Consider the following 26,308-nt stretch of genomic DNA (forward strand, 5'->3'; position numbering starts at 1 on the left):
GATTTAGTTTCAGTTTGTTCACCTTCATCCAGCCCATGCTTTAGGGCTGCCAGTTCCAGGTTGGGAAATTCCTGGAGATTTTATGGGTAGAACCTGGAGAGGGCAGGGTTTGTGGAAGGGAGGGGCCTTAGCAGGGTATATTGCCACAGAATCCACCCTCCAAGGCAGCCCTTTTATCCAGGGGGACTCATCTCTGTGGCCTGCTGGAGATCTCCAACCATCACTTGGAGCCTGGCAACCCTAAGCCCAGTACTGACTCCAAGAACTGGTTCTGAACATCAGGAACATCCTGGGAATTAGATCGAAAAGAAAGGCAGAGCTGGGTATCATCTGCATATTTAGGTAAGGGACAGAGGTTAGCTTGTTGTTGCAATGAGAGCCAGAGTTACCTCACAGTTATTTATATGTTACAATACTTTTGTTATAGCTTTTAAAAAAATGACAAGAAACTGAAGAGATTAGGATTAGATTTTGTGGTAGCAATAATTAGACAGTATGGTCATTAAAATAGAAAACCTTGAAGGCTGAAAAATTAGTCTGGCTTCTAGATTTTTGGGGTGGCTCATAAAGTTAAAGAAAATTTGTCGAGGCCTGGGTTAGTGACTGCTAATAGACTCCTCCTCCACAAATCTCTTCAGTCGTCTTTTCAAGCCAAGCAAGCCTTAAGTCATCACCACACTTTGCGGCAGCAAGTTCCCAAAATATATCGTGTGAGGAAATACTTTGGCTCAGTGCAGCCGGATAATTATGGTTTGCTGCAAAGGTATAAATATCTAACTATCTGGCCACGTACCAGGGATTGGGAGCCCAAGCCTCATTCATGCAGTGGCAGGCCACGATTTCCCACTGCGTGGGATTCACACCTACTGATCTCAGATCTGCTGCCCCATTAATTTATTGGATGACCCCGTTCTAGTATTAACGGAGAGGAAGAAATTTTCCCAGACCAGTGCATGAAGGTAAATTCTCCACACAGCTGCTGGAAGTATCCATGCATTGCGGTAGAACATGTGCTGCTGCAGTGCAATGTACAAAATCACCCCAAGGAACGAAAGGGAGGTGCCACAGGCAAGGTGGCTGTGTAAAGAAAAACTTTTCTGCCATGAGGCAGTGTGCACACCTACAAAAAAGGGAACTCATCTCTTAAGTCATATATTGAACTCAAACTAAGCAAGAAATTGGACTATCCAGAATATGCTGTGGTATGTAGCCACTGCTGCATTATCTGAGAGTGTTGGTTGCCGTGTTCCCATTTCAAGTCACTGTTAGTGTCCCATTTATAGTTCAACTAGAAACAAAGCCCATTGTGGGGAAAAATACAATGGGCTCTAGAAAGGGGAGGGCAGGCAAGTAGGAATTCTCTCCTCCTCCATCACTGGTCCTGGCTGGATGAAGTGGGGGGGGGCATGGCCACCTCCTCTGCACCTGATCCCAGCCGAGTGAAGGGGGGAAGGCATTGCCCCCTGCTCCACTTCTGATCCTGGCTGGCTGAAGGGGCGGGTCTTGCCGCCTGCTCCATGCCTGATCCCAGCCAGGAGAAGCGTGGGTGGGCATTGCCACCTGCTCCACTCCTGATTCTGGCTGGGTGAAGAAGGGATGAGCATTGCCTCCTACCCTGCGCCTGCACGGCTGCGTGGTGGCGGGGGGTGATGGCAGGAGGCAGGCATTGCACATACTCCACTCCTGATTCCAGCTGTGTGAAGGCACAAGGTGAGTATGGCCCTTTGTTCCCCTTCTGATCCCAGCTGGGTGGAGGCAGGGGATAGGCATTATCACCTGCTCCGCTCCTGATCCCAGCTGGTTGAAGGCGGGGGGTGGGCACTGCTACCCGCTCTCCTCCTGATCCCAGCTGTGTGAAGGGCAGGTGGGCATTGCACCTGCTCTGCTCCTGATCTCAGCTGGGTGAAGGGCAGGCGGGCCTTGCCACCTGCCCCGCTCCTGATCCCATCTGGGTGAAGGCAGGGACAGGCATTGCCACCTGCCCCATGCCTGATCTTGACCTGGGCTTTCTGCCGTGGCATGCACTCTGGAGGTCTGGCTGCCTCATCTGTACTTCCCTCCACAGCAGCGCTCTCTGGTGGCGTCCCAGGGTAGGAAGTGAGGTGTCTTGAATACACTTAGCCTTTTATATAGTAGGAAAAGCATGTTTAAAGTTGAATAACCCAAACCAAGTGCTCTCCCCCTCCCCCTTTTAAAACTAAAAAAATATTACCATGCCTCAAGCATCTTGGTTGTCACTAGATCAGTACTCAAGGCATGGAAATATTTTTATACATAGTCATTCTCTGGATCTCAGTCTAAGTTTGCAAGAAATTAAAAAATGATTAAGCGGTTTAAAAAATGCGAAGTTTTTAAGATTATGCATGGGGGGGGGGGAAGCAGAGACCTTCGTCCTCTCCCATAATACAACTTGCTAGCACCCAGTGCAGCTGACAAACAACAAAATCTTGGGGCAGAGAAAAATTTTCTGCACTCAACAACTTGTGGAACTTGCTGCTACAGGATGTGGCATTGACCACTAGCTTAGATGCTTTTAAAAGGGAATTAGACAAATTCATGGAGGCTAGGGCCAGCAATGGCTATTAGCCAGGATGGCTGAAGAGGACACCTCTCAATGTCACTTGCTGGGCAGGAACAGTAAGGGAGGCCTTGGACTCTGTGCTCCTGATGTCGGTCTTCCAGGGTCACTGTGGGAAACTGAATGCTGGGCTAGACGGGCCATTAATCTGATCCAGCATGGCTCCTTCGTTCCTATGAATACAGCACTTCAGTCTAACGGCTGACACAGACCAACAGAGGAGCCAGAGCCCGACTGCAGAGCACATGCTCTGCATGGAGATGGCTGCAGGTGTGAGCTCCAGCAAATCGAGAGAGAAGAATCTCAGACCTTTTCCACACAGGTTATTTGCCTGAAGTCTGATGCTATTAGGAAGCAGCCCCCCCCCCCCCCCACAGCATTATGAAACATTTGTACTCTGCCTGGGTAGGGCAGCAGCATCTCCTGCTTATCCTGAACTGCCTGGCTCCTGCTCCTCCTCTTCCCCTGCCTACCTGGCTCTCATGGCAGCAGGCCGTTGCTCCTCCCTTGGCCAAGATTTTGCAAAGTAGTAACAAAGTAGTAACATGACTTTTTCTTAACACCTTTAATTTTTTTTCTTCTGCGAATGGCGGGGGCGGGGGATCTGTAGAAAAATCCTCTAATTTATACCTGGCCCCATGATATCCAATTGCTGGTTTTATTTAAAAAACTGAAAAGCCCTGGTGGCATGAGCGGGAGAGGCTGGCCACTGCCAGGGGGCAGAGACAGGGAAAACCTGGGAGAAGCATACCGTGTGGGAACCCCATGGCTGCCCCACTGTACTGGCTGCCACAGCAGCAGCAGCAGCAGCAGGAAAACGACATAAACCTGACCCTGTGTTGAAAACACCTGAGAATCTGCCTGAGACCTTGGAAATCATCTGTCAGAGTGGCCAATACTGATATAAATGGACCAGTGGTGTGACTCAACAGAAGTCAGCAATGTTCATGTATGTTTAAGTATTTGCAAGACCCCACCAACTCGTGAAGTGTGGACAGCGCACACGAATGGCCGCATATAAATCCAGCACTTCTTAATTAGGACGGTTGTGCACTTTTCTGAGCTTAGCCACACAGTATAAGGCTTCACAGTGCACAGATGTACTGCGCAGATGTAAAAATGGTCACAGACACTTGCTTCCGGAAATGTAGGAGACAATGCTGTTGTTTCTCCAGCAGCTGGCATTAATGCACTCCTGCCTTTAAAACCCGAAACAACGTCTAAGGCCATTGTTTCTTCCACATGACAAGCACAGCTTTCAACTCTGATTCCTAAGTGAATCCCCCTAAAAAGCACATCCAATATGCTTCAGCCCACATACATTCAACAAAATCAATGCCCACCAGGAGGCAGGGAGAAAGCAGCAGCTCTGGCAGCTTCCCAAGGGAATGTGGGCCAGTGGCCAGATAAGGCGGTGCCTAGGGAAGTGGACTGCCCGTGCCCATACAACACAACACCCCGCAGCACTGTTTGCTTCATAAAGTATTTGTATTCAATTAACTGCTTGAAAGGACTGAAACATTTGCTGTCCCGTTTTTCTGACTTGCTCTTCAGTCTGGGTTCTGTGCAAAAGGTGGCAACGGCTTCCAGCCCGAACGGTCCTTTCTCGGCCCTTCCTTGATCCCAGCAATCCACTCCCCTCTGTCCTCTTTCCATGCCGAGTTCTACTTGCAGCTTCCTTCCCTGCTTGCAGCTACTGACACACTCCCGTTCATTCAGACCCCCTCCGACAAACTCACCATGCTTGTCTCCTCCCTTGCGGACATTCAGCCCACCATGTCCTTGGGTAGTTTTGAGAAGGGAAGTTTAATACACTTCAAAGATCCAGAGGAGTTAGCCGTGTTAGTCTGTAGTAGCAAAATCAAAAAGAGTCCAGTAGCACCTTTAAGACTAACCAATTTTATTGTAGCATAAGCTTTCGAGAATCAAGTTCTCTTCTCGAAAGCTTATGCTACAATAAAATTGGTTAGTCTTAAAGGTGCTACTGGACTCTTTTTGATTTTAATACACTTCAGGACTTCTTTACTTGCATCTATGCATTCAGTGGAGTTATGAGACCACAGCATGCCCTTGTACATGGTCACTTGAGGACATACATTAAACAGCCCAGGTTTGATAGGAAAGCATAGTCAATCTTGGACCAGTGTATCTGCATAATACATTTTTCCAAATACTTCTGTTCCACACATGCATTACTTCTTTAGGATTGTGTGAAACAATCCCGACTCCCTAGCTAAGGTGCCCTGCAATGTGAACAGGTGACTGGACAGCTGCATAGCCAGGTTAACCACAAGGGTTGGTAGGAATGGTGCCAGCTTTCTACAGGTTTAGTAATAGGCCTTGCAATAACGTGGGGGGTTTCTGCTTCTGTACAAAACAGGCAAAAAAGGCATCATTCAGTCATGAGACATGACATGCATTTTCCATGCAAATTTTGCAATACAAATCTCTAGGCTGGAAGGTCAGAGCAAAAGCCCACCATAGAAGTGCCAATTCTGGCAAATCATAACTATTATGCTTGTACCAAATATACACAACAGGCAGTGCAATGCTCCGTAAATAGAAATCTGTATTACTAGTTGGATTTCTACATTCATGAACATAGCAAAAAATCCCTTTAGATACAGATTAGTCAAAACCAGCAACGTAGTCAGCTGAAGACTGCATGGGGGGGGGGGAATTAAAACTCAACGGCCATACAATTTGGGGGAACACTGAAAAAAAATCTCTTATACTGTAGATATAAAAGAATTTTTTAGTTTAAATGTAAATATTTTTGGCAACAATATGTTCGTATATGTTTAATGACAATACATTATTAATGAACTCAAGTGTTTTCAATATTATAAAGTTCAGCTGAACATACCAGCAGTCCTATCTATTGGGACTCAAGGTGATAATACAATAAGCATTGCAATTGAAATCCTGTTCCCTTATAAAAATGACCTTAAAGAAGTTCAACGCCTTCTTAAAACAGAGGCCAGGAAGAATTGTAACATAAGCCAGACAGGGAAGAATGCGCAATACGGGTTTATTTGATAAATATGTTAGTGCCACACAGACAGGATTCAAAAGTAATACAAAATATAGATGGTAAAAAGCATCTATAGAATGTCTATATACAGACCAGCTTTATAGGCACAAGAGAAGTCTTATGGGCAAAGTGACTAATTGCTATAAATTCAAACCTCAAGGGCCAGATTTAAACCAGACCCAGGTTCTTAAACACACATAACATGTTTCTTAATCACTATGAAATCTAATAAAACCTACATCCCACTATTTAAAGCCTGTTTCCCTACTCGATTTGCTGAGGAACTTCTTGTACTTTCCCATCCTTCACAGCGTAATTGCTTGCTGCAACAATTCATTTTACAGTGCAATGAAATCCATTCATGGGCACACTAAGAACTGATTTATTATCTGCAACATGTATAAATCCTTCCCGTAAAGATGCAGAAGGCACATCCTTTATTTGTGGTCTAGTTACAGGTTATACAGGACCTGTTTTTTAAATAGGCATTGTTCTGAGAAATGCATATAATGCCCTACTTATAGTAAAAACTCAGTATAGTAAAAATTCAGCTCAGAAGAGACTGTTGCAAAAAGCGGCGTTCAGGAATTAGTCTGTTCTTTAAAAATGAGTCTGTTCTTTAAAGACAGACACAGACAGAAATTTCCTAATTTAGTTATTTTCTAATTTGGTTAGTATACTGATATGCTTATTTAATGAATTCTTAATTAATGCAAGAAGGATCAAAATGGGTAGCCATGTTAGTCTCTCTGTAGCAGTAGAAAAGAACAAGAGACCAGTAGCACCGATAAGACTAACAAAATCTGTGGTAGGGTATGAACTTTCATGAGCCATAGCTCACTTCTTCAGATAATTAATGCAAATTCTGAAGGTAAAGGTTATTTCACAGCCCATTATTATTCAGATGGGGAAAAACAGGAATGGATGAATAGGAATTACATTTCTAATACTACCAAATTAGCCTCCTCAGTGGCGGATGACATTTAGTTCTACAAGCCTGTGAGGAACTGGAGGTGGGGATGGTGAACAACTGGAAATTCCCCCCCACCCCTGATTAAAATCTCCCCCCCAGAATCCTATAGGCGGTTCCAGCCTTCAGCAGCCCCATTTTCCCATCTCAGTGTTTGTGGTTTTCCCTTCTGCAGATTCTCAAATATCCCTGACATTCCAAGAAAACAAGCATAGAATCATAGAATCACAGAGTTGGAAGGGGCCACACAGACCATCTAGTCCAACCCCCTGCCCAGTGCAGGATCAGCCTAAAGCATCCCTGACAAGTATTCATCCAGCAAGCATCCTTAGTCTTGGTCAGTCTCCCCTCCCCCAGGGCGGGGGCTTGTTTGTTTTTTAAAAGTTACAAACTATTATTGCTCTACATACTAGAGGGCAGTGGTACGTTCACAACTGCCATCAACCCAAAAAGCCATGTTTACTTCCATCTCTGTATGAGGCCCATACCTCAGTGAGGCCCACCAATGACTCATTTCTCCAGAGGAGGCTGCTGCAAGGTGGAGACCACCAGCCAGCCACAAAGCCGACTGGGAAGGAGCCGGTGCCAGCAGGGACAAGGGGTGCTGCGGTGGCGAGAGAGCAAGCTGCATTGGCCACAGCCTGTTCTCTCGCCGCTGCCCGCAGTCTCTGCCCCTCCCCAGCGCGTGTGACGTTGTCATGCATAGCGCCCTTTGACCCTGTGCAATGACGTCACTCCCGGAAGTGATGTCATCACAGACGCTGGGAGCGTGCGCGCAGTCACAACATCAACAGCGATGACAGGGTAGGAGCCAGCATCCCAGTCTCCCACTGGGAGACTTGAGGGACCTGGCAACCCTAATTAGGAGTGTTTTTTTAAAAAAAATGTTTTGAACATCTTTCACTTTGATTATTTCAGCCTTATAGAGATTTTTCCAAAAGATCAATCTATCCCAGGCAGAACTTAACTCAAAGCAAAAATAACAAGAACAAAAACCTTAAACCTCTACACTGTTGGTCTTAAACCTCTACACTACACACTGGCTTTCATTTTAGAAGTTCAGTGTGATTTTATTTTATTGCACTGCATTGCTCATTTGATTTAATTAATTTTATCACATTATTGGATATTTTAAGTTTAAGTCACTTTGAACAAGCGGTAAGTGTAAAAGCTGGATACAAATATTTTAACAATAAATTACTTTTAAAACCATACTACGCACGCTAGAAATTAGATTTTTAAACAAAATACAGCTTTGTAGAAAGGGAAGTGCACTGAGGGTAGCTTTACAGACCCCCCCCCACCACCAAGATTATCTTCAGCAGGACCACAAAAAGGGTGGCAAGAACCACTCAGAGTAAAAAAGTGTGCAACAAAATCTGAGGAACTTTCCAAACAGTCCCTATACATTGTAGTTAAGTCTCAAGTTAAGACTAGGATGCAGTCACTTCTCCAAGATCCAAGTGTAAAAACTAAAACAGCTTAACCCTTAACTGACTTTACATTATTTATCAAGGGCAGCATACAGCTAGGATTCTGACACACATTCCCACCATAATAGAAAACAGTCCAGTAGCACCTTTAACCAACTTTACTGTAGCATAAGCTTTGGAGAATCACAGTTCTCGTCGTCAGATGCGTCTGACGAAGAGAACTGTGATTCTCAAAAGTTTATGCTACAGTAAAGTTGGTTAGTCTTAAAGGTGCTACTGGACTCTTTTCTCTTTTGCTACTACAGACCAACACGGCTAACTTCTCTGGATCTATTCCCACCATACACACCTTTTTCATCCCTACCTTTTCTTCTAAAACTGTTTACTACAAGGATGACACAAGATCACCACCAAAATGAAGCAATGCCTACAGAATTATGAAGTGCACAGCACATCTGGAAAGCTAACCCATTTATCTGCACATTTCAAAAATGCAAGAGGAGTGGGGATCTCTGTTCTTGGACAAGCCACTTCCTATTCTAACACAACCTGCTCTTGCTCCAGTGCCTGAACTAATAATTCTGCCCCTGCTAAAGCCACTGCAATGGCAAACCACCTCTGTTAGTCTCTCACCATAAGTTAGCTATGACTTGAGGGTACTCTCCACCACCAGAGCAACCACAAGATTTATTTATTTATCATTCATCTGAAGACATGAGCTGTGACTCACGAAAGCTCATACCCTACCACAAATGTTGTTACTTATAGGTGCTACTGGACTCTTGCTCTTTTCCACTGCTACAGACAGACTAACATGGCTACCCATCTTGATTTATACACTCTCATCTCTGGCCAAAATGCTTCACTGATTTTCACAGGCAATCCATTCCCTTCTAAATTGAAAATTGAAGGGGGAGGAGAAGAGTGGGAAAGACAACAGAGAGAGGAGGAGGAGGAGAGACAAGGGAAGCAAGGGACGAACGAGGACAGGTGCAGCTGCTGAGTTAGGGGGTGAGAAGGTCTCGCAGAAAAGGTGGTTTTAATAATGTATTCGAAAGGGGAAAGAGAAGGGACATGACGTGAACATTCAAGGAGGGAGTGTAGCAAGGGAGAAAGGGTACTTTGGCTTGGAGAATAAGAGACTCTCCGGGGGGGGGCAAAAAAAGCACAGGGGGGGGGGCAAGACCAGGGAGAATTTTAAAGATAAGGATGAGGTGTTTTGTGCTTGACGGAGGAGGCAGAAAGCCAGTGAAGGGGTATGAGGAAGGACACACGGTCTGAGTGCCAGGATTTTAGCAGCAAATCTTTGGATACAGGTGGGAGGACTGAGGCATGAAAGAAGGCCAAAGCCAGTGTGGTATAGTAGTTAGAGTATCATGCTAGAATCTGTTTAGGTGGGTAGCCATGTTGGTCTGCAGTAGAACAGCAGGATTTGTCTAGTGGTGTCTTGGGACACCAACAAGATGCCTAAAGAAGGGAGATTTGACTCTGAAAGCTTACCCTCTGAAAATCTTGTTAGTCTCTAAGGTGCCACTGGTTTCAAATCCTGCTGAACTAGAATCTGAGAAACCCAGGTTCAAATCCCCACTCTGCCTGGAAGCTTGCTGAGTGATCTTGGGCCAGCCACACACACTCAGCCCAACCGACCTCACAGAGTTATTGTGTGGATAAAACGGAGGCGAGGAGAACAATATAAACTGCTCTGGGTCCCCACTCATGAGAGAGTTAGGGGAGAAAGAGAAAGAGAGAGAACAGGTAAGTAAGTCGTGGCAATTAAGATGGAAGCTGGCCCAAGCATGAAACCACTGAGTGGATTATGATGAATTTGTAGGGGGTCACAATGCTTTAGGAGAAGGCCCATAATAAGGTAATGGGCTCAATGTGGGGGTAAATAAGAGGGAGAAATCAAAGGTCAAGGCATGGCTGCTCACTCGTTCCCCCAGGGTGAATGGTGATGCTATCACCGCGTGTGAAGACTAGCTCAGATCTGGGTGTACTGGGCCTAGATAGAAGACATTCCAGCGGCCAAACAGGTGGAGATGCAGGACTGATCAGGAGGGGAGAGGTCCAGGGTAAAGAGGCAATTTGTATGCCATGAGTATAAATGTGGAAATGGAAAATTATGGGCACTAATGAAGTCCGCCAAGAAGAGAGAGTTGGCAGAAGGAACAGCAGGAGAAGCATTAAACAAGTAATCTAAGATAAGAGGAGAGTCAGCTAAGAAAAGTCAAGCAAACCTAAGGGAGTCCTGGGTTCAAGCACAGAAGGGAAGTTAACTGTACCAAACATTGGCTGGGAGAAGACTGTGTACTGTCAGTGGAGACCAAAGGATAAAAGCTAGACTGAAGAGTAGAGGTAGGTTTAAAATATGGTAGAAGCACAGGTGACCTGCAGTCTGGAAGCAAAGGAAGAAAGTAGCAGTAAGAGGGTAACGGCATGTCAAAGAAGAGGAGGAATTTTTCCTAATGAAAGATACTGGCACATTTGAACGCAGAAGGAAGGAACAAGAGAAAGAGGATAGGCTGATGATGCGGTAGAAGGGAGGAGATAATGGGAGGTGATGTGTCTGGTGAGGAATGGTAAACAGGTACTTGGAAGCAACAGGATCAAATGCATTTATCAGCATGTCACTTGATAGAGGGATGAGAAATTATATGAGAGCAAAGTGGTCATTTTCTCAAGAGTTGCTAATGCAACTGAGGGAGATGAAGAGGAACGGCTTTGCACTGGGTTACTTCAAATGTATCCCTTTACAATAAAGCAAGACTTCGAGTAAGGATGCCACAAATTTTGCAGCAACCTGACCAGCACTCAAACGTACCTTGTCTGACACTCAGTCTGTCAGCAGATCAAAGAGACGTTCAGCTTTCACTGAGCAACTCAAACAGCTTTCAAACAAGTTCAGAGTTGACTGTTAGAAGCCAAGTCTCAGCTCATCTGAGAATCAGTTCAGAGCCAAGTTCTGATCCACCACCAAGCAGGGAAAAAAGAGGAAAACTCCAACCCCCAAATTAATTAGGTAACTGAGAGATTCAGAAAAAGCAACCACAAATGAACAAAAAGTAAAATGAATATTGAAATTACTGATATTTGCCATTATCCTGTTATATTGAGGTGCCATATAATTTGAATTATATGATTTCATTGTTCCCTATTTCATTAATTTTTTTGTTTTTTAAAAAAATTCAGCATTTATTTTACTATTTGTTCATTTGGGACTGCTTTTTCTGATCTACCACCACCCAGAAAAATAGCTACCCATTGAAGTTTGAGATTAGACACAGTCGGCTTCTGATTCCCCTGCGCAAACGGGGGAGAAGAATAAGCCCATTTGACTCCCTTCCCCTTGAAGCAGGGTAGGGACAGACGCAACGCTTCTGATAGTTGCAAAGGAGAGAGGAGAAAGAGCATTAAAGGACAATTGTGGTCTTTGGAGGGATTTTCAAATTTTATATAAAAAGACTTTAACGAAAGAAAAATATATTAAGATCTTTATCAGGGTAAGAGAAATAGCAATACAATGTAATAATATCTATGAATAAAAGGGGGGTTCGAGTGTTGTTGGAAGTCAACAAAGAAAAGGGGGTGGGGAGGGGGGTGGGGTATATATCTAAGTTGAAGGGTTAATTAGGATAAGATTATTGTATTAATCAATTATTGTATATTGCCTCATCCAATAAAACGTTTAAATAAAAAAAAGAGAGAGAGAGGAGAAAGAGCTCATTCCTCTCCTTATCTCCGCAACCCAAACCAGCAGCTTGTGGTCCGGAGAAGTCCATTTCTTTCCCTGTCCCAAACAGAAAGCTTGGGCTGGGGAGAACAGGAGTGACCACCTCCTTTCCCTATAGGCCAAGCTTATGGCTTGAGGTGGGGAGTAAAGAAGGGAAATTAGTTGGGTTTCTGACCTCCCTCTCTCCTGCTAAATATGTGTATCTCAATAAGCCTGGATCATGGCAAAATTTCCAGGATGTGAGTTCAGAGGAAACTAACTTCAGCACTTGATCTCCACACCACCCCCAAAAAACTTTACTAGGTACAGAGCAAAATTTCCTCAGGTGGAGATCAAAAGCCTGACTCCCAGCTGTTCCCTCAACATGGGAGTTGGCTTCTGATGGGTGCAAATATCTGTTCCCGGGAACAGACGCGAACAGGCTGCAAACAGCTGAACAGCCTGTCGATTAACTGGCTGCCTGATTGCCATTGGCAAAGAGGAGATGAGCTGAGCTGTCAGGTGTTTGAACATCTCTAGTCTTGGGAGAAAAATAAAGGAAGAGGTGCTGGATAGACACTACAGCATCAAAGGCAGGAAAGAGACTACAGGGATCCTGTGATTAAAATGGTATAGGAATGTTACTTGGCCAGACTGACAGCAAAGGCAAAGAAAGAAGTGATTTTAAAGTGCACACCAGTCCATCAAATCTTGACTTTCTTCACTCAAAAACACAAGCAGAGATTGTAAATGGAGGGAATGAGCATATCCAGGGAAAGTGGGATAGCAACGGGGTGGAGGAGTGTGTGGGACTATGGGTCGAAGAAATAAAAATGCTGTTTTGCTAAGGGGCAAAACGTCCAGCCCACATCACTCCCAGGATTTGCACCTGCTCCCTTGATGGGAGATTCTCCTAGCAACTATCTCTCTGTTTCCATCTCCTCCCCTGCTGGTGTTAAAGCTAGCACTTGCTTCTGTACCACACTCTCTTCCCTGGGAACCAGAATGGGTGTCAGGCCTGCTGTCCACAGCGACTCCATGTTGTATTCAGATGCTTTCTCATGCTGTAGCTTTCCAGTGTTTTTCTGCCCACAGGTTCGCAGACAACCAGCTGTGTTCCCAGGGAAGCAGGAAGGCCTTATCTACTGGGACTAGACATCGACCTTGGAGGAGCATCCCTCGCCTTCCCAGGCATCTATTGAAGCCGGGCAATGGGGGAGGGGGGGATTGCAAAGGGACGCTTTGATATATTGCCATTTGTAACTAACACGTCATTCTCAACAAAGCTTCATAGTCAGCCAGAAGCTTTCATGCCTTTGGACTAATTATGGACACCTGTACTATAAATGTAATCTTTCAGTAAAGAACCTTTTGACTCAAGACCTTGGATTTCTTGCAGCAAGGGGTTGGGAGATGAAATCAGAGTAACTTGAATTCCATAAACTGACATTGGGCTTGTTCAGAGATATACCACTTCCACTTAACAACAGGAGACTGCTGAGCCCTTCCAACATGGGGACTGGACGATTCATCCTTCACCCAATCCATAATATGAATGCTAGGTCTCATAACTACTGGCTCTTGGCCAGTGAGTCTTTCAGTTTTTCCCAGAGCCCAGTAGCATGCAAGCAGTTTGCGACGGCATCTGGCAGCTTCCACAACCAGAGGCCCAGTAGCACTTGCCTCCCTCTTTCTCTTTTCTGCTACGAACTGCATACAGCCACTTCTGGGTTAGCTGACACCTGCAGCTCAAAAGGAATCCCTTTAAAACAAAGGGACCAAGTGGCATTGCTGCTCCTACAGTGGCTTTGGCTTCTGTGGGACTGCCTGTTGGAGCTCCCCTCGTTCAAACTGAGCCTTCTTTCTAGTAACTAGACAGGTTGGGCATAGGATTTGAGCAAGATGTGGATGGAATATACTGCCTTCAAAAATACATCAAGCCCACAATACACTGAGCATCACTCTTAGAGGGAGGGGGCTGCAAAGCAGCTACTACATTCAATACCTTGTCTGGTATGTGTCTGACTGGTCCAGCCCACACCACTCCCAGGATTCGCACCTGCTGGGCAGGTCCCTGTATTTTCTGGGGGTTAATTTCCCACTCTCCGGGATCGCATGTGCTCCACTACAGTGGCCACTCCTTGCTGCACCTCCTCCTCAGTGGCTCCTGGGATCAAAGCAGGACTCAGAGTAACTTCTTTCAGATCTCTGGCCATGAGCCCGTAGCAAAGAATGAGTCTTATGTATGTACTCCTAGGGCAAAACTTCAAATGCATACTGCTCCCCGCCCCCAGCTAAACACAAACTGGTCCTGGGAGGACTTGTCAATCAAAATACTAAAGAACACATTTGCCAAATCAATCACAGCCTTTGCATGCTTCTCTATGTCTTCTAATAGAGTGACCATATTTGGCACAGCAGCTGCCAGAAGTGCTGCTTGCTTGTTTAGCTGCCCTTAGTCTACAGTCGTTCTCCAGCTCCTATCAAGTTTTTTCAACGGCCACACAGGGGAAATAAAGGGAGAAACTGCTGGTCTTAAAATTCCCACCTCCAAGAGCCCCTTAATGGTTTCAGAAATCAGCAGACAGTATTGCTTCATATTCACCAGCCTGTCAGGTGGAGGAATGTAAAAGGAGTCAATTTAGCCCTCCAGTAAGGATCTGCCAAGTAACTCTCAATAGGACTTCACTGTGAGCAGTAAAAGAATCCTTATTGATAAGCCACTAGTATCATGATCGTACTCCGTCTTTGCCAAGAATAACAGTTACGTGTAAACATCAAGCAGATATAGGTTTCAAAAGCACGGGTGACTTCTAAGCTCCCCACCCCAGTCTAACGTCATCTAGCATCAGTGAGAAAGCAGCTAAGCGGGAAAAGAGCAGGCAGGATGGATGGGGGTGTTCAAGGTCGTGCCAGTCTCTCTTCCCAGACTAAGGAGAACAGTTTCCGGTGTTGTTCGAAGGAGTGTACAGATAACAATGAGAACAAACATTTCCCCTGCATAGTTTCCCATCACAGGTCCGAGAGGCAAGGCTAGCAACATCTACAGTTCAAGCTAAGTATACCTTCAGCATTTAACCATAATATAAAGCATAAGAAGTATCAGACCACCTTCACAACAGCAGTACTGAGTATGAGCGTGACAGGTGATTACAAGCCCCTGACGCCTCCTCACTATGACAGCTCAAACTCCAAAAGCAAACCACCCTGCTGGTGTCTGGAACCCTTTTCCTTAAGTAAATCAATGCCAATAATGTACTCTGGGACCCGAGAGACAAGCACTGCAGCCCAGAAATGTCAGACAGGCTAGCAAGCCAGCCTGCCTGCCATACAGGAAGGTGTCCAGCTATGGGGGGGGGGGGGGAATGGGGAGTAAATCAGCTGCTTCGCTGCTCCACTGTTTCCTTTGCTGGGTTTCTACTGCTGTCTCTGCGGAGCTGTGTTATCAGTGCAGGTGGGAGGGAGCGTCTGGGAACCGACCAGCCTTGAGGACTCAGAGCCAAACTACAAGTGACGTCTTACACAGGTTGGACACTAGTCGGCTTCCCTCAAGTTTTGATGGGAAATGTAGGCATCCTGGTCTTGCAGCTGTAATGGAGAGCCAAGCTGTAAAACCAGGGCGCTTACATTTCCCATCAAAACTTGAGGGAAGCCGACTAGTGTCCAACCTGTGTAAGACGTCACTTGTAGTTTGGCTCTCAGCTCTGCCTCTCTTAGCAACTATGCACCAACTTCAACCGACTTTCTTTCAACCTAGGGGGAAGGAGACTGGGGGTATAACTCTTCTGAAAGGGTTTCGCTTTGGCATTCTAGGGAATTGCTCGGTACAGTGTTCTGCTAGGGGAAATCCTATATTAAAGACCTTTAACTCATACAGCTGTATTTGATGAAGTGGAGAGTCTGAGCGAGTCCTCTAGCCAGGCCTGACAAGAAAAGTGCAGACCTCGTCAGAACTAGGCACACTTTTACTTGCTTAGTATGCTCCTCTCTGTCCCCATAGGCATTGATTAACACTGTTGGTCCTTTGTGCTTATCTGGGTTTCCATGAATTAGAGTCATTTCATCTGTGTCCATCAGGATGTGTTCAGTGGTGAACAGAACTAGCACCTTATCATGGAGACAGATGCCCTGACTGATTAAGTGGAGGGACCACAGCCCAGCGGTTGAGCACACACTTTACATGAAGAATGTTTTAGGCACAGTGCCAGAAAGATCAAGTTCAAAGGGTCACAGAAAGCTGGTTTCCCAGGAGCACTTTCTGATCCTGAGATGCTAGAGGGCTGCTGTCAGTCAGAACAGACGATACTGAATTGGATGGGCCAATTCCCTCTAAAACTGCAGCTTCGTATGTCCATATATAAATTGGTCTCCCTATCACAGGGAGATTGCCAAAGAAGCTATTTTGCGGGCAAAATCTTGTCCCTCCGCCATGATCTGCCGACCACAACTGATACAATAAGGGAACTGGAGGCTCCTTGGCTGTCTTCTGGGCCAGTGTTAAAACATTTCAGTCCACTCTCCCGGGATGAGGTTGACAGAATCCTGCAGATGGTGAGGCCCACCACATGCCCTTTGGACCTCTGCCCATCATGGCTGGTGAAGGCCAGCGTTGATGGGCTAGGGGCTCCACTGGAAGTCATTGTTAACTTATCCTTGAGCTCCAGAATTTTTCCAGAAGCACTTAAGGAGGCTGTGGTGCGACCTTTCTTGAAGAAACCATCCTTGGATACCACCTATCCAGCAAGTTATCGCCCAGTCTCGAAGGTGATTGAGCGGGCAGAGCAGCTGTGGGTTTTCCTGAGGGATTCCTCTATCCTGGACACATTTCAGTCTGGCTTCTGTCCTGGCCACAGGACAGAGATAGTACTAGTCATCCTCATGGATGATCTGCATAGACAACTGGATCAAGGCAGATCAGCATTGCTGTTATTATTGGACCTTACAGCAGTGTTCGATATGTTTGACTACGACCTGCTGACTCCCCCGTTCGCTGATGTGGGGATACAAGGGACTGCCTTACAATGGCTTATCTCCTTTCTCAATGGTTGGGGACAGAGAGTGGTGCTAGGGAGAAGTTGTCATTACACCACCCACTGGTGTGCAGCACCCCACAGGGGACAATACTCTCCCCGACGTTCAACATCTACATGCGCCTCCTTGCCCAGTTGTTACAAAGTTTCAGACTAGGTTGTCATCAATATGTGGATGACACCCAGTTGTATCTGTTAATGGACAGATGGTCTGATTTTGCCCCTGATGTTTTGGCTAGGACTTTGGAGACCGTGAACGGATGGCTGATGCAGAGTCAACTGAAACTGAATCCCATGAAGATGGAGATCCTGTGGTTGGGCCATGTGTCATTAGGTTTGGGTGTCTGTCTCCCAGCCCTCGATGGGGCAGCACTTGTGCCCATATCGACAGTCAGGAGACTGGGGGTGATTCTGGATGCCTCTTATCTATGGAGGCCTAGGTCACAGCAGTTGCCAGATCTGCTTTTTTCCATCTGCGACAGGCTAGACAACTTGCTCCCTACCTCTTGACCCATGACCTTAAGCAACAGTCACCTCCAAGTTAGATTACTGTAACTCACTCTACGCTGGGCTTCTTTGGGCCTGATCCAGAAATTACAATGGGTCCAGAATGCAGCTGCACATATCCTTATGGATACTCTGTATAGGATGCATATAACACCAGTTTTACAGCGGCAGTTTTACAATGACTCCCTGTGGAGTTCCAGATCAGATTCAAGGTTTGGGTTTTAAACTACAAAGCCCTGAGTGGGCTAGGACCAGCATATCTGCAGGATCGCCTCTTCCCATATATGCCCCGGGGGTTACTTCAATCAGCTGACAAATCATTGTTGGTGGTCCCTGGCCCCAGAGAGGCTCACCTGGCATTCACTAGAGCCAGGGCTTTCTCTGACCTGGTGCTAGCCTGGTGGAACTCTGTCTATTGAGACCAGGCCCAGTGTAATTTATCATCTTTTTGCAAGGCCTGTAAGACAGAGATAGTCCACTAGGATGATGTTTCACTGAATTGGATTATTGTATTTATGTTTTTACTGTTGGTTTTAATCATTGTTGTTATCTGCCCTGAGCCCATTTGTGGGGATAGTGGAATATAAATGGAATAAATCAAGTTCCTCAATTCATCTCAGTAACATTAAAAAATAGTTTTTGCAGTTTTGGTAGCTTATCAGTCCTTAATCATTTGTCTCTTAAATATGATAAAGGCATAACACATTAACACACAGGACTCAATAACTAGTCTCGGCTGCTGTGACTCAGGGATCCTACAAACAACCCTAGCAGAAACCTGCCACGCTAAAGAGATACCCAAAGACATACACAAGACCGTGTGTTTTTTCTGTGATTCTCTCTATTGGTTTACTATACACAAGACCATGACAATGATAGCAGGCAATGCTGGGGCATGCAGTTAACAGCTGTAGACATTGGGACACCTGTCTCTTTGTCTTTCCAGGGGAATGCCACATGAGGGCCCAGGATCCATAAGAAGCCTAGATGCTCCAGATCCTTGTGTCTCACACCCCAGGACTAAATTGATACTACAGGCCGAAGTCCATATCCCTGCCTATGGAACACAGAGGTACAGCAGTATTCTTTTATCTCTGTCTCAGGTGCTGTAATAAGCATTACAGGTTTGCTAAGAAACCACCCTCTAATCTGCAAAAAAAAGAAGCTAGAAAACAAAACAAACAAGTAGACCTACATATATTTGGGGCACAGCTCAATGCTTTCTCCCCTTACGGATGCTCAAGATCACTCCAACCTCACTCTTCATAGTTTACTGACAATGTACAGCATTGCCCACTCAACAGATTTTCCAAATTACTTTCTACGGTTGCTAACATCCAGCTGGGACCTGGAAATCTCCTGGAATTACAACTGATCTCCAGGCTACACTCTGTAGCCTGGAGATCAGTTTCCCTGGAGAAAACGGCTGCTTTGGAGGGTGGACTTTGTGCCGTTATACCCAAATGAGCTCCCTCCCCTGCCCAAACCCTCCCCAAGCTCCATCCTGAAACCTTCAGGAATTTTGCAACGAGGATTTGGCAGCCCTATCTATTTCATCTACAAAATGTCTAGTTAACATTCTTAATTTTCACACATGTTTCTATTACATGACACATTGAAGCACTTAATACATTATGGAAAAATCTCTATAGGACTTGAACAATATTAGCATAAGCACATGACACAACATATGTTCATCTGGAATATTTCTTGATTCAGTAGAACATATTCCATTGAAAACTGTGCATAGGACTGTATCAAGACATGTATCAAGAAATTTTTATCAAGCCGTGTGCTGGAGGAAAAGCATGAGTATAATCAAGATCGAGAGTCCTGCCTGCGTCCGAAAATACCAGTGATGGGACACTGGATGGGCAGTTCCTGGGAGAGGAGCCAGGAAGATCCGTTGTCCGCTGTCGCTCCTTAACTTCAAGGCAGATACTTGTTCTACATACACAGTTACCTTCCTTCCCAGGCCTTTGGAATGGAAAGGATTTCAAGTGAAATGGAAGGCCAGGAAACAACTCAGGCCTTCTGTGTCTTCTGCATGACATAAATTATTTACCAAGCAGTGGTAAACCAGCAGTGCGGCAGGGCTGCCAAACCCAAGCTAAGAACACTAAAGCATCAGACGCTGGATTTTTTTCTTCTGGTTTCAGGAAAATCAGAGGGCAGTAGCATCCAACCCAGCAGAAGCATTAGAGACTACAAAAGCTTGACAGAGGCCAAACAAAAGCATGAAGACTATGAGACTTTGTACAAAAAGAGTGGAGGGACCATTTTTCTTTTGAGAAACAAGACCAAGAAGTATCCCAAAGGAGAATGAGATGTCATTGGTTAGTCTGTTGTTCGTTTTTAAAGACACAGGATTTACAAAGCAATCCTATGCAGTTACTCCACTCTGTTAAAATCCGTGGGCTCAGACTGAGGAACTTCTCATACAGGCATGCTTCAGACCTCTGTGCTTGTAAAAGGCACCTTATTAGTCTGATAGTATCAAAAACTACATAACCAAAAACCTACACAATCAACTATATGAAGATAGTATTTGGGGTCTTTACATGTCTGTAATGTGTAATGTATTGTGTTAGCCTAGGGGTCTAAAATGACCTTAATATTCCCACCCACTTCCCCTGCCATTTATGCCCTTTTCTTGGAATCTAATAGTTCCAATACCTATTTGGGATCATTAATTCAACTTGTGGATAACTAAGAAGTAAAGTATGAACCTAATGCAACAGACTGGTGATTTACTATATATATCCAAAGTGGCCCTCGCTCAATCTATGAGATTAATAAAGGGATACATTAGATGAAAAATGCAAAAACGTAATCTTGAAATTGGCTGCAAAAGCAAGTAAGTGGTAAGGGAGCAGCTGCTGCCCCAGAAAAATGTCACACGTGCTATTCCAGGACAAATATTTAGAGCTGGAATATTAACGCATGCACTGTGGATATAATTATTTGACTAACAGCTATGTGGAACAGCAAGAGAATGACACAGGTTGAAGCACAGACTTGCATGAATCATGAGAGCTGGAGTGATCGTGGAAAGGATTTGGTTAGGATATAATGAATCCCAGGTTCAAAACACTACTCAGCTTGTGGCAGGCTGGCCCAATCTCTCAGTCTCTCCCATTTCACAGAGCTGTTTTTAATTCTTAATTTTTACCACGGAAACTGTCATGGGTACCTTTTTAACCACAGACAGGCAACCTAGAAATGCTGTATATAAATAATAAACAATGCTCACTCACCCTTCCAAGCTCCTTTGAAGAAGAGTAGGATACAAATATTATAAATTAGAAAAATACAAGCCACATAAAATGTTCACACATAGCTGGATCAACAAAAAAGCCCCACAAAAATGGATGCAAATATTTAAGTTCCCTTGAACTTTTAATCAGGCTGGACGTTACAAAACAACCACAACACCAGGGGGACGGGGGGGGGGGGCGGGAAGGGAGTTTCAGGCTCTGATCTTAAAGCACCTTTTCTGCACCCTGTGGCAAATTATGCTGCAGACTTGAACAGATCAGATGGTACCAGACAGCTCTGGCATCATCAAAGTGCACATAGGAAGGACGATGACACAAAGGCAGCCTTCAGTTGAAAATGTAAATATCAGGGGTTGAGCAAAAGCCTTTCTAGTTCTAAACAAGTCTCTGGAAAAACTGAGAGCAGACGGAAAATGTGGTAGGCATTACATTAACCATTCTGAAGATTAATGGTAGATAAAACTCTAGACAAAGAGTTAATAGAAGTCAAATTAGGTAATATTATCTAGCAGGTGGACAGCAAGCCCGCCCCCCATCTCATCTCAGATCATCTTCCTCCAGTTGGAATCCCTCTCTTAGAAAACTAAAGTTAGATTTCCAAAATAAAAACAGAGATTGCAATAATCTCATTGCTGGGAATATGTCATACGAAATTTAAGGGGCTGGACTGGTCCCCACCTTTTCCGAGAACATGCTTCATGCTGAATGGATTTTGTGACATACAGAAAGTAACTGGGTAAGATGAATATACATTGAAAAATGGAATCCAAACATTTGCAATGATTGCAAGAGGCACTAAGGAAGAGACAGACAAGCATGCAAAGACTGGGTGCTGACCGTTCATGTCTACATTCCACTTAAAATTAGGCCTGAGAGCTGCATGCCGCAGCAATGCTGCCCAGCATGCTTCAAAATATGTTCTTTAAAGAATGACACATAGACACACTCTTTGAGGAACATGTGACAATGCCTCCCCCACTCCCAATATGCTTAGGGACCTTGTGCCTAGGCACTAGAACACCAGACAAAGCATTCGTTGGGTTCTTCCCAAGAGCCACACTAGTAATAATGCTAGGACCATTGGCCACATAGCAAGGCACAATAACACCTGAGTGCCACTGAAGTATATATACTTTTAGCTGATGTACTGAGTAGGCAGGACTATAGAGGATATGTCATCATTATCTCAGCAACATGTTGGACCTGTAATTGTTATTGTTGACTCTAATGAAAGATGTTTGAGTAACCTTTTCATTAAGAGAGAAAGAAGACTGTAAGGATTTGAAGTTAAGTGTGTATTTCTTTAAATGCTTGGTGAGTTACAGATGAAGAATGGGGGGGGTGAGAGGGATGAGTGAGTGAGGTGATTGGTTGATGACTGAGAGTATGGGAGAAGTTGACAAGTGGATGTGGAGAGAGGCAGCTAGCTGAGGAAGTCGGGAACGAACAGTCAAGCTGCCAGGAGTTAACAGAGTATCTTCCAATCTGAATCCAAACTAGTGCTGTGAAAGGCATTGGGATTCTAGGGGGAAAATAAAATACTTGGAGAGGGCATACTGAAGACTAGAGAGAGAGTCAGATCTTGATATTGCCAGAGTATCAGGGGAGAGTGAGATGGATAAGTTAACAGAAATCTGAGTGAAAGGAGTGTGAAGTGATTGTGACACCTAAGTCAGAAGAATAACATACCCAGTTTTAATTTCTGAAATTATACAACAACTTGAAACAAATACGCTTTATGTACTAATACAGGTTTATTTTGTTTATTTTGTTCACCCCAGAGTTACATGTGAATTCTATATATACCAGCCTCATCCACAGGGCCACATAGTCTGAAGAAGGAGTCATAACACTTGATCACATTATTCAGGGAAAAATTAAATTAACCAATTTGGAATTGAATTCCTGGTGGCAGCATTACCTATCCAGAGGGTGAAATAACAAGAGGGTTTAAGGCACCAAGTGTAGCCACACAAAGGAAAGGAGTCATGACAAAGACGAATACTGAACTGGAGAGGTGCTGCAGAGAGAATAGCAGCAGCAGACAGAGACAGTTCTGAGCAAGCACCTTAGCTAAGAAGATGGGAAAACGAGAAGAAGTTATTTGGGTGAAATTTAAATCAGACTTTGAAGACGATTTTAAATCAGATTGGAATGAGTGTCAAAAAGATTACAATTAACTGCACAGCTGTTCAGTTAATCCAAATGAGAAATGAAGAAAAAAATAAAAACATCAAGATATGCATCTAGCATATATAAGAGGTCCTCAGAACTGCTCTATTCCAAGTTCTCCCATCAGAAGTCATAGAATTACAGGGTTGGAGGGGGTCATTTAGTGCAAACCCCCTGCACAGTGAAGGAAATTCACAACTATCCCCACCCTGACTGCCCCAGTGACTCCTGCTCCATGCCCAGAAGATGGCAAAAAGTCTGCAGTCTGTCCACTCTAAAGAAGTATATCAGACACCTGGTGCAGTAAAAAAACTGCCATCTAGTAACAGACATGAAATAAAGAACTTTCAAGCATTACCCCAGAGGTCTGTACAGCCTACACCATTCCACTCTGATGGTATGAGCATTTGGGAGTGCAAGAAAAATGAACAAAACAAGGGTAGTTCTTCATCAGGTTGCACGTATGCAAGTGAGAAGCTGGAAGTTGCATACTATTATATCACCTTGTCATGTCCTTATGCTGAATCGGCCAAGCGTGATGGAGGACTTTCTGATGGATGGCTTCACTTTGAGGATTTTAGACTTGATGCTGTGTGACTGCCAGATTTCTTTCCATGTTTCCTCAGAAGTGTTAACCTTGCATTCCTTCTGCCAGATTTTCTGGCTGCTGCTACAGAAATATATTTTCCTCATAGTACTGCCTTCAATGCATCCCATACAAATTCTTTTGAAACCCCGCAGTTCAAATTTAAATTTTGATAATTCTGAATTTCTGTACTAATTTCTTTATACATTTGGTTATCCAATAAAAATGTTTTGTTTTTTTAAAAAGGAACAAAACAAAGAAAAGCTCATTAATTTACCAAGAATTAAGATCAATGTCCCTGTGGAAGCAACTCCAAGGAAAAAGCCCAAGAATGTGAAATTGCCCACAATAGAAAATAGGTACCTTGGTATAGGAAGAGAGGGTTTGAGCAAGAAACGTTTGTTGAGTTCATACTCCAAAAACTTTTATCTTGAAGAACAGTCACTGATGAAAATTACAAAGAAGAGAATGCAAAATATGATTCTGAACATCACTGTATGTGTGCCTGGTGCCCTCAAATCATAGCTGATTTACCGGCAACCCCTGGCGAGGTTTTCATGGCAAAAGACTATCAGAGGTGGTTTGCCATTGCCTGCCTCTGCAGCCCAACCAAGGCTGACCCTGCTTAGCTTCTGAAATCTGACTAGATCAGGCTCACCTGGGCTATCCAGAAGAAGTGGATATTCTACAGGAGGATATTTAGGAAAATGCTGTCCTTCCTCCCCCAATTCATCTCCAGTTGTTTTCTCTCTACCTTTATAAAGCTAGTTTTATTACTTCACATTTTAGCGCTTCATACTTGAATGTAATGATTCCTGATGCTTATTTCAAATTATTTAAAGGATAGAAAATCCCACAGACTACAACCTGCGTTCTTTTACATTATACGTTTCTGAACTGTGGAATCCCAGCGGCCTGCAGCCCTTGGTCCTAATTTACACCATTCAGTAAACATTAGCCAGTCACCGGCAAAGTGGAACACATTTAAACAAATATTTAAGTTTTAAAAAGAGGCTTCTTTACTTACATAAGTGTTATCAATAAATTATAAGCCCTATATGGAAAAATCAAAAAATGGTGTCCAGTAAGCTTCTCGAGGGGTTGCCACGATGACCGGCGGCTGAGGGCGAAGCGGATCCTGCGCTGCCCGCCCTCCCCCGCCCGGCGCGCCGCGGGACTCACCATGGTACAGATGGAGGCGAGTCTGCGGACCGTCATCAGCATTTCCATCCGCCCGACCGCCCGGAGCCCGCCGCCAGCGCCATGTTGGGTCCCGCCGCCCGACTGACAGCGGCAGCCGCAGGTGGCGCAGCAGCCAAAGCGGCCCGGCCTGCTCCCGCCGCCCGAGACGCGAGGGCCGCCCCGCCCCTGGGTTCCCCCCCGCCGCCGCCGCCGCCGCCGCTGCCGCTGCCGCTCAGTGCGCAGGCGCGCGCGGCGGCAGCAGCGGCAGCCTCCCCGCGCGAGGTCCCCCGCCCCCTCGAGGCGGCGCTGGCTGCGGAGCGGCCCCTGCTGAGGAGGGAAGCCCCCGCCGGAGCCCCGCCGCCCTCTCCTTCGCCAGAAGTCCCGTTGGTTTCCCCGGGGCTTACCTCTGGGTAAACAGCTGGCGGGGTTCAGCCACCCTGCAGCGCGGTCCCGAGTGGGCACGCCGGCTCAGAAGGAAGCCTCTGCGCCTGCAGGGAGACGCCGGAGAGCAAAAGCCGGGAGAGCGCCGCCCAGGTTCTTCCTGGCTTTGCCTCTCGCTGCCTCCGCTCTGCGGCAGCGGTACGCCGAGAAGGAAACGGGTGACGCTGGAAGCAGCCTGGAGTGTTTTGCAAAGATCCCCCACCTTGCTCTGCTTGATAAATGTGCCACTATACCATTTGCCCCCTTGAAGCTAAAATGACACAACTGAGGCTATCGTACTTTGGACACATCATGAGAAGACAAGACTCTCTGGAAAAGTCAGTTATGCTAAGAAAAGTGGAAGGCAGCAGGAAAAGATGACGACCCAAAAAGAGATGGCTGGACTCAAGAAAAGAAGCCACATCCTCCCATTTGCAGGCTCTGAGCAAGTTTGTTAATGATACGCCGTTCTGGAGGTCTTTCATACATGACTCGCCATAGGTCGGAGGCAACTTGACGGCACATAACACGCATGCGCATACACACACCATTTGCCCATACTGCCCAGTCTGATAGTATAAGCCACCATATACTTTTACATAACCAGCATTTTAAAGTTATCTTGTTCCACGTTCAGGAATATATTGTGGTTGCCATCTTCAGAGATGCAACACAGGTAAGCATGCCAGAGGCAGAAATCTTTAAGCATTCATAGGGGGCAGTAAACTGCACAGGCAGCCAGAGGGCTTCCTTTTGCATAAAGGTACATCTATCACATTATTGCTCTGTTCTTGCTCCAAGTTCAAGGCAACGTAAGATGGTTTTGCTGTCTTTCATTTTGTGCTTGCAACAACCTGTGAGGAGGGGTGCCTGAGAGAGAGTGCGCACCTTACCCCAGAACATGCTACAAACTTAATGGATGAGTGCAGGCAAAGGCTCACACTGTAAGGAAAATAACACCACACTCCACATTTAAACCCATCTGAAACAGTTCAACTGTCATCAGAGTAAGAAGGTGCCATCAAGTTGCAATTGCCTTATAACTACCCCATTTATTTATGTCATTTATAGTCTGCCTTTCTCACTGAGACTCAAGGTGGATTACAGTGTGAGATTAGTACAATCAGTATCGAGAACATTTCCATAAACAACGTCATAGGATTTTACAGAGACATAGCGTTAGTAAGGATCCAATACAGAGTTGAAGAATTGCTGGAACAGAACATAATCAGTTCTAGAACTGACATTAGATAACATGAAGCACAGGTAGCATATAGGAGTACATATTCAAAGCACCATAGTGGTGATGTTTATGGTCCCTAACTCATTAGCGAAGCATCTGAGACCCCCTCCCTACAATACTTCCATCTGAGTAGCTTGAAAACCATGGGGTTTTCAAGGCAAGAAGA

At 45.2% G+C, this 26,308-nt stretch overlaps 1 protein-coding gene across 3 annotated transcripts in view; it reads right to left on the minus strand.

Annotated features, from left to right (window-relative positions):
• Nucleotides 1-24,622, minus strand: part of LOC129341113 (ubiquitin carboxyl-terminal hydrolase 12-like) — a 64,484-nt gene extending 39,862 nt beyond the window's left edge. For all 3 annotated transcript variants that reach the window (XM_054996072.1, XM_054996073.1, XM_054996074.1), the window contains exon 1: nt 24,480-24,622. In XM_054996072.1, coding sequence (XP_054852047.1) covers nt 24,480-24,527 — 48 coding nt within the window. In that variant the 5' untranslated portion in view covers nt 24,528-24,622. The remainder of the gene's footprint in view (nt 1-24,479) is intronic.
• Nucleotides 24,623-26,308: the final 1,686 nt, after the last annotated feature.

The sequence above is a fragment of the Eublepharis macularius genome, chromosome 13 (genome assembly GCF_028583425.1).
Source record: "Eublepharis macularius isolate TG4126 chromosome 13, MPM_Emac_v1.0, whole genome shotgun sequence".
Classification (NCBI taxonomy): domain Eukaryota; kingdom Metazoa; phylum Chordata; class Lepidosauria; order Squamata; family Eublepharidae; genus Eublepharis; species Eublepharis macularius.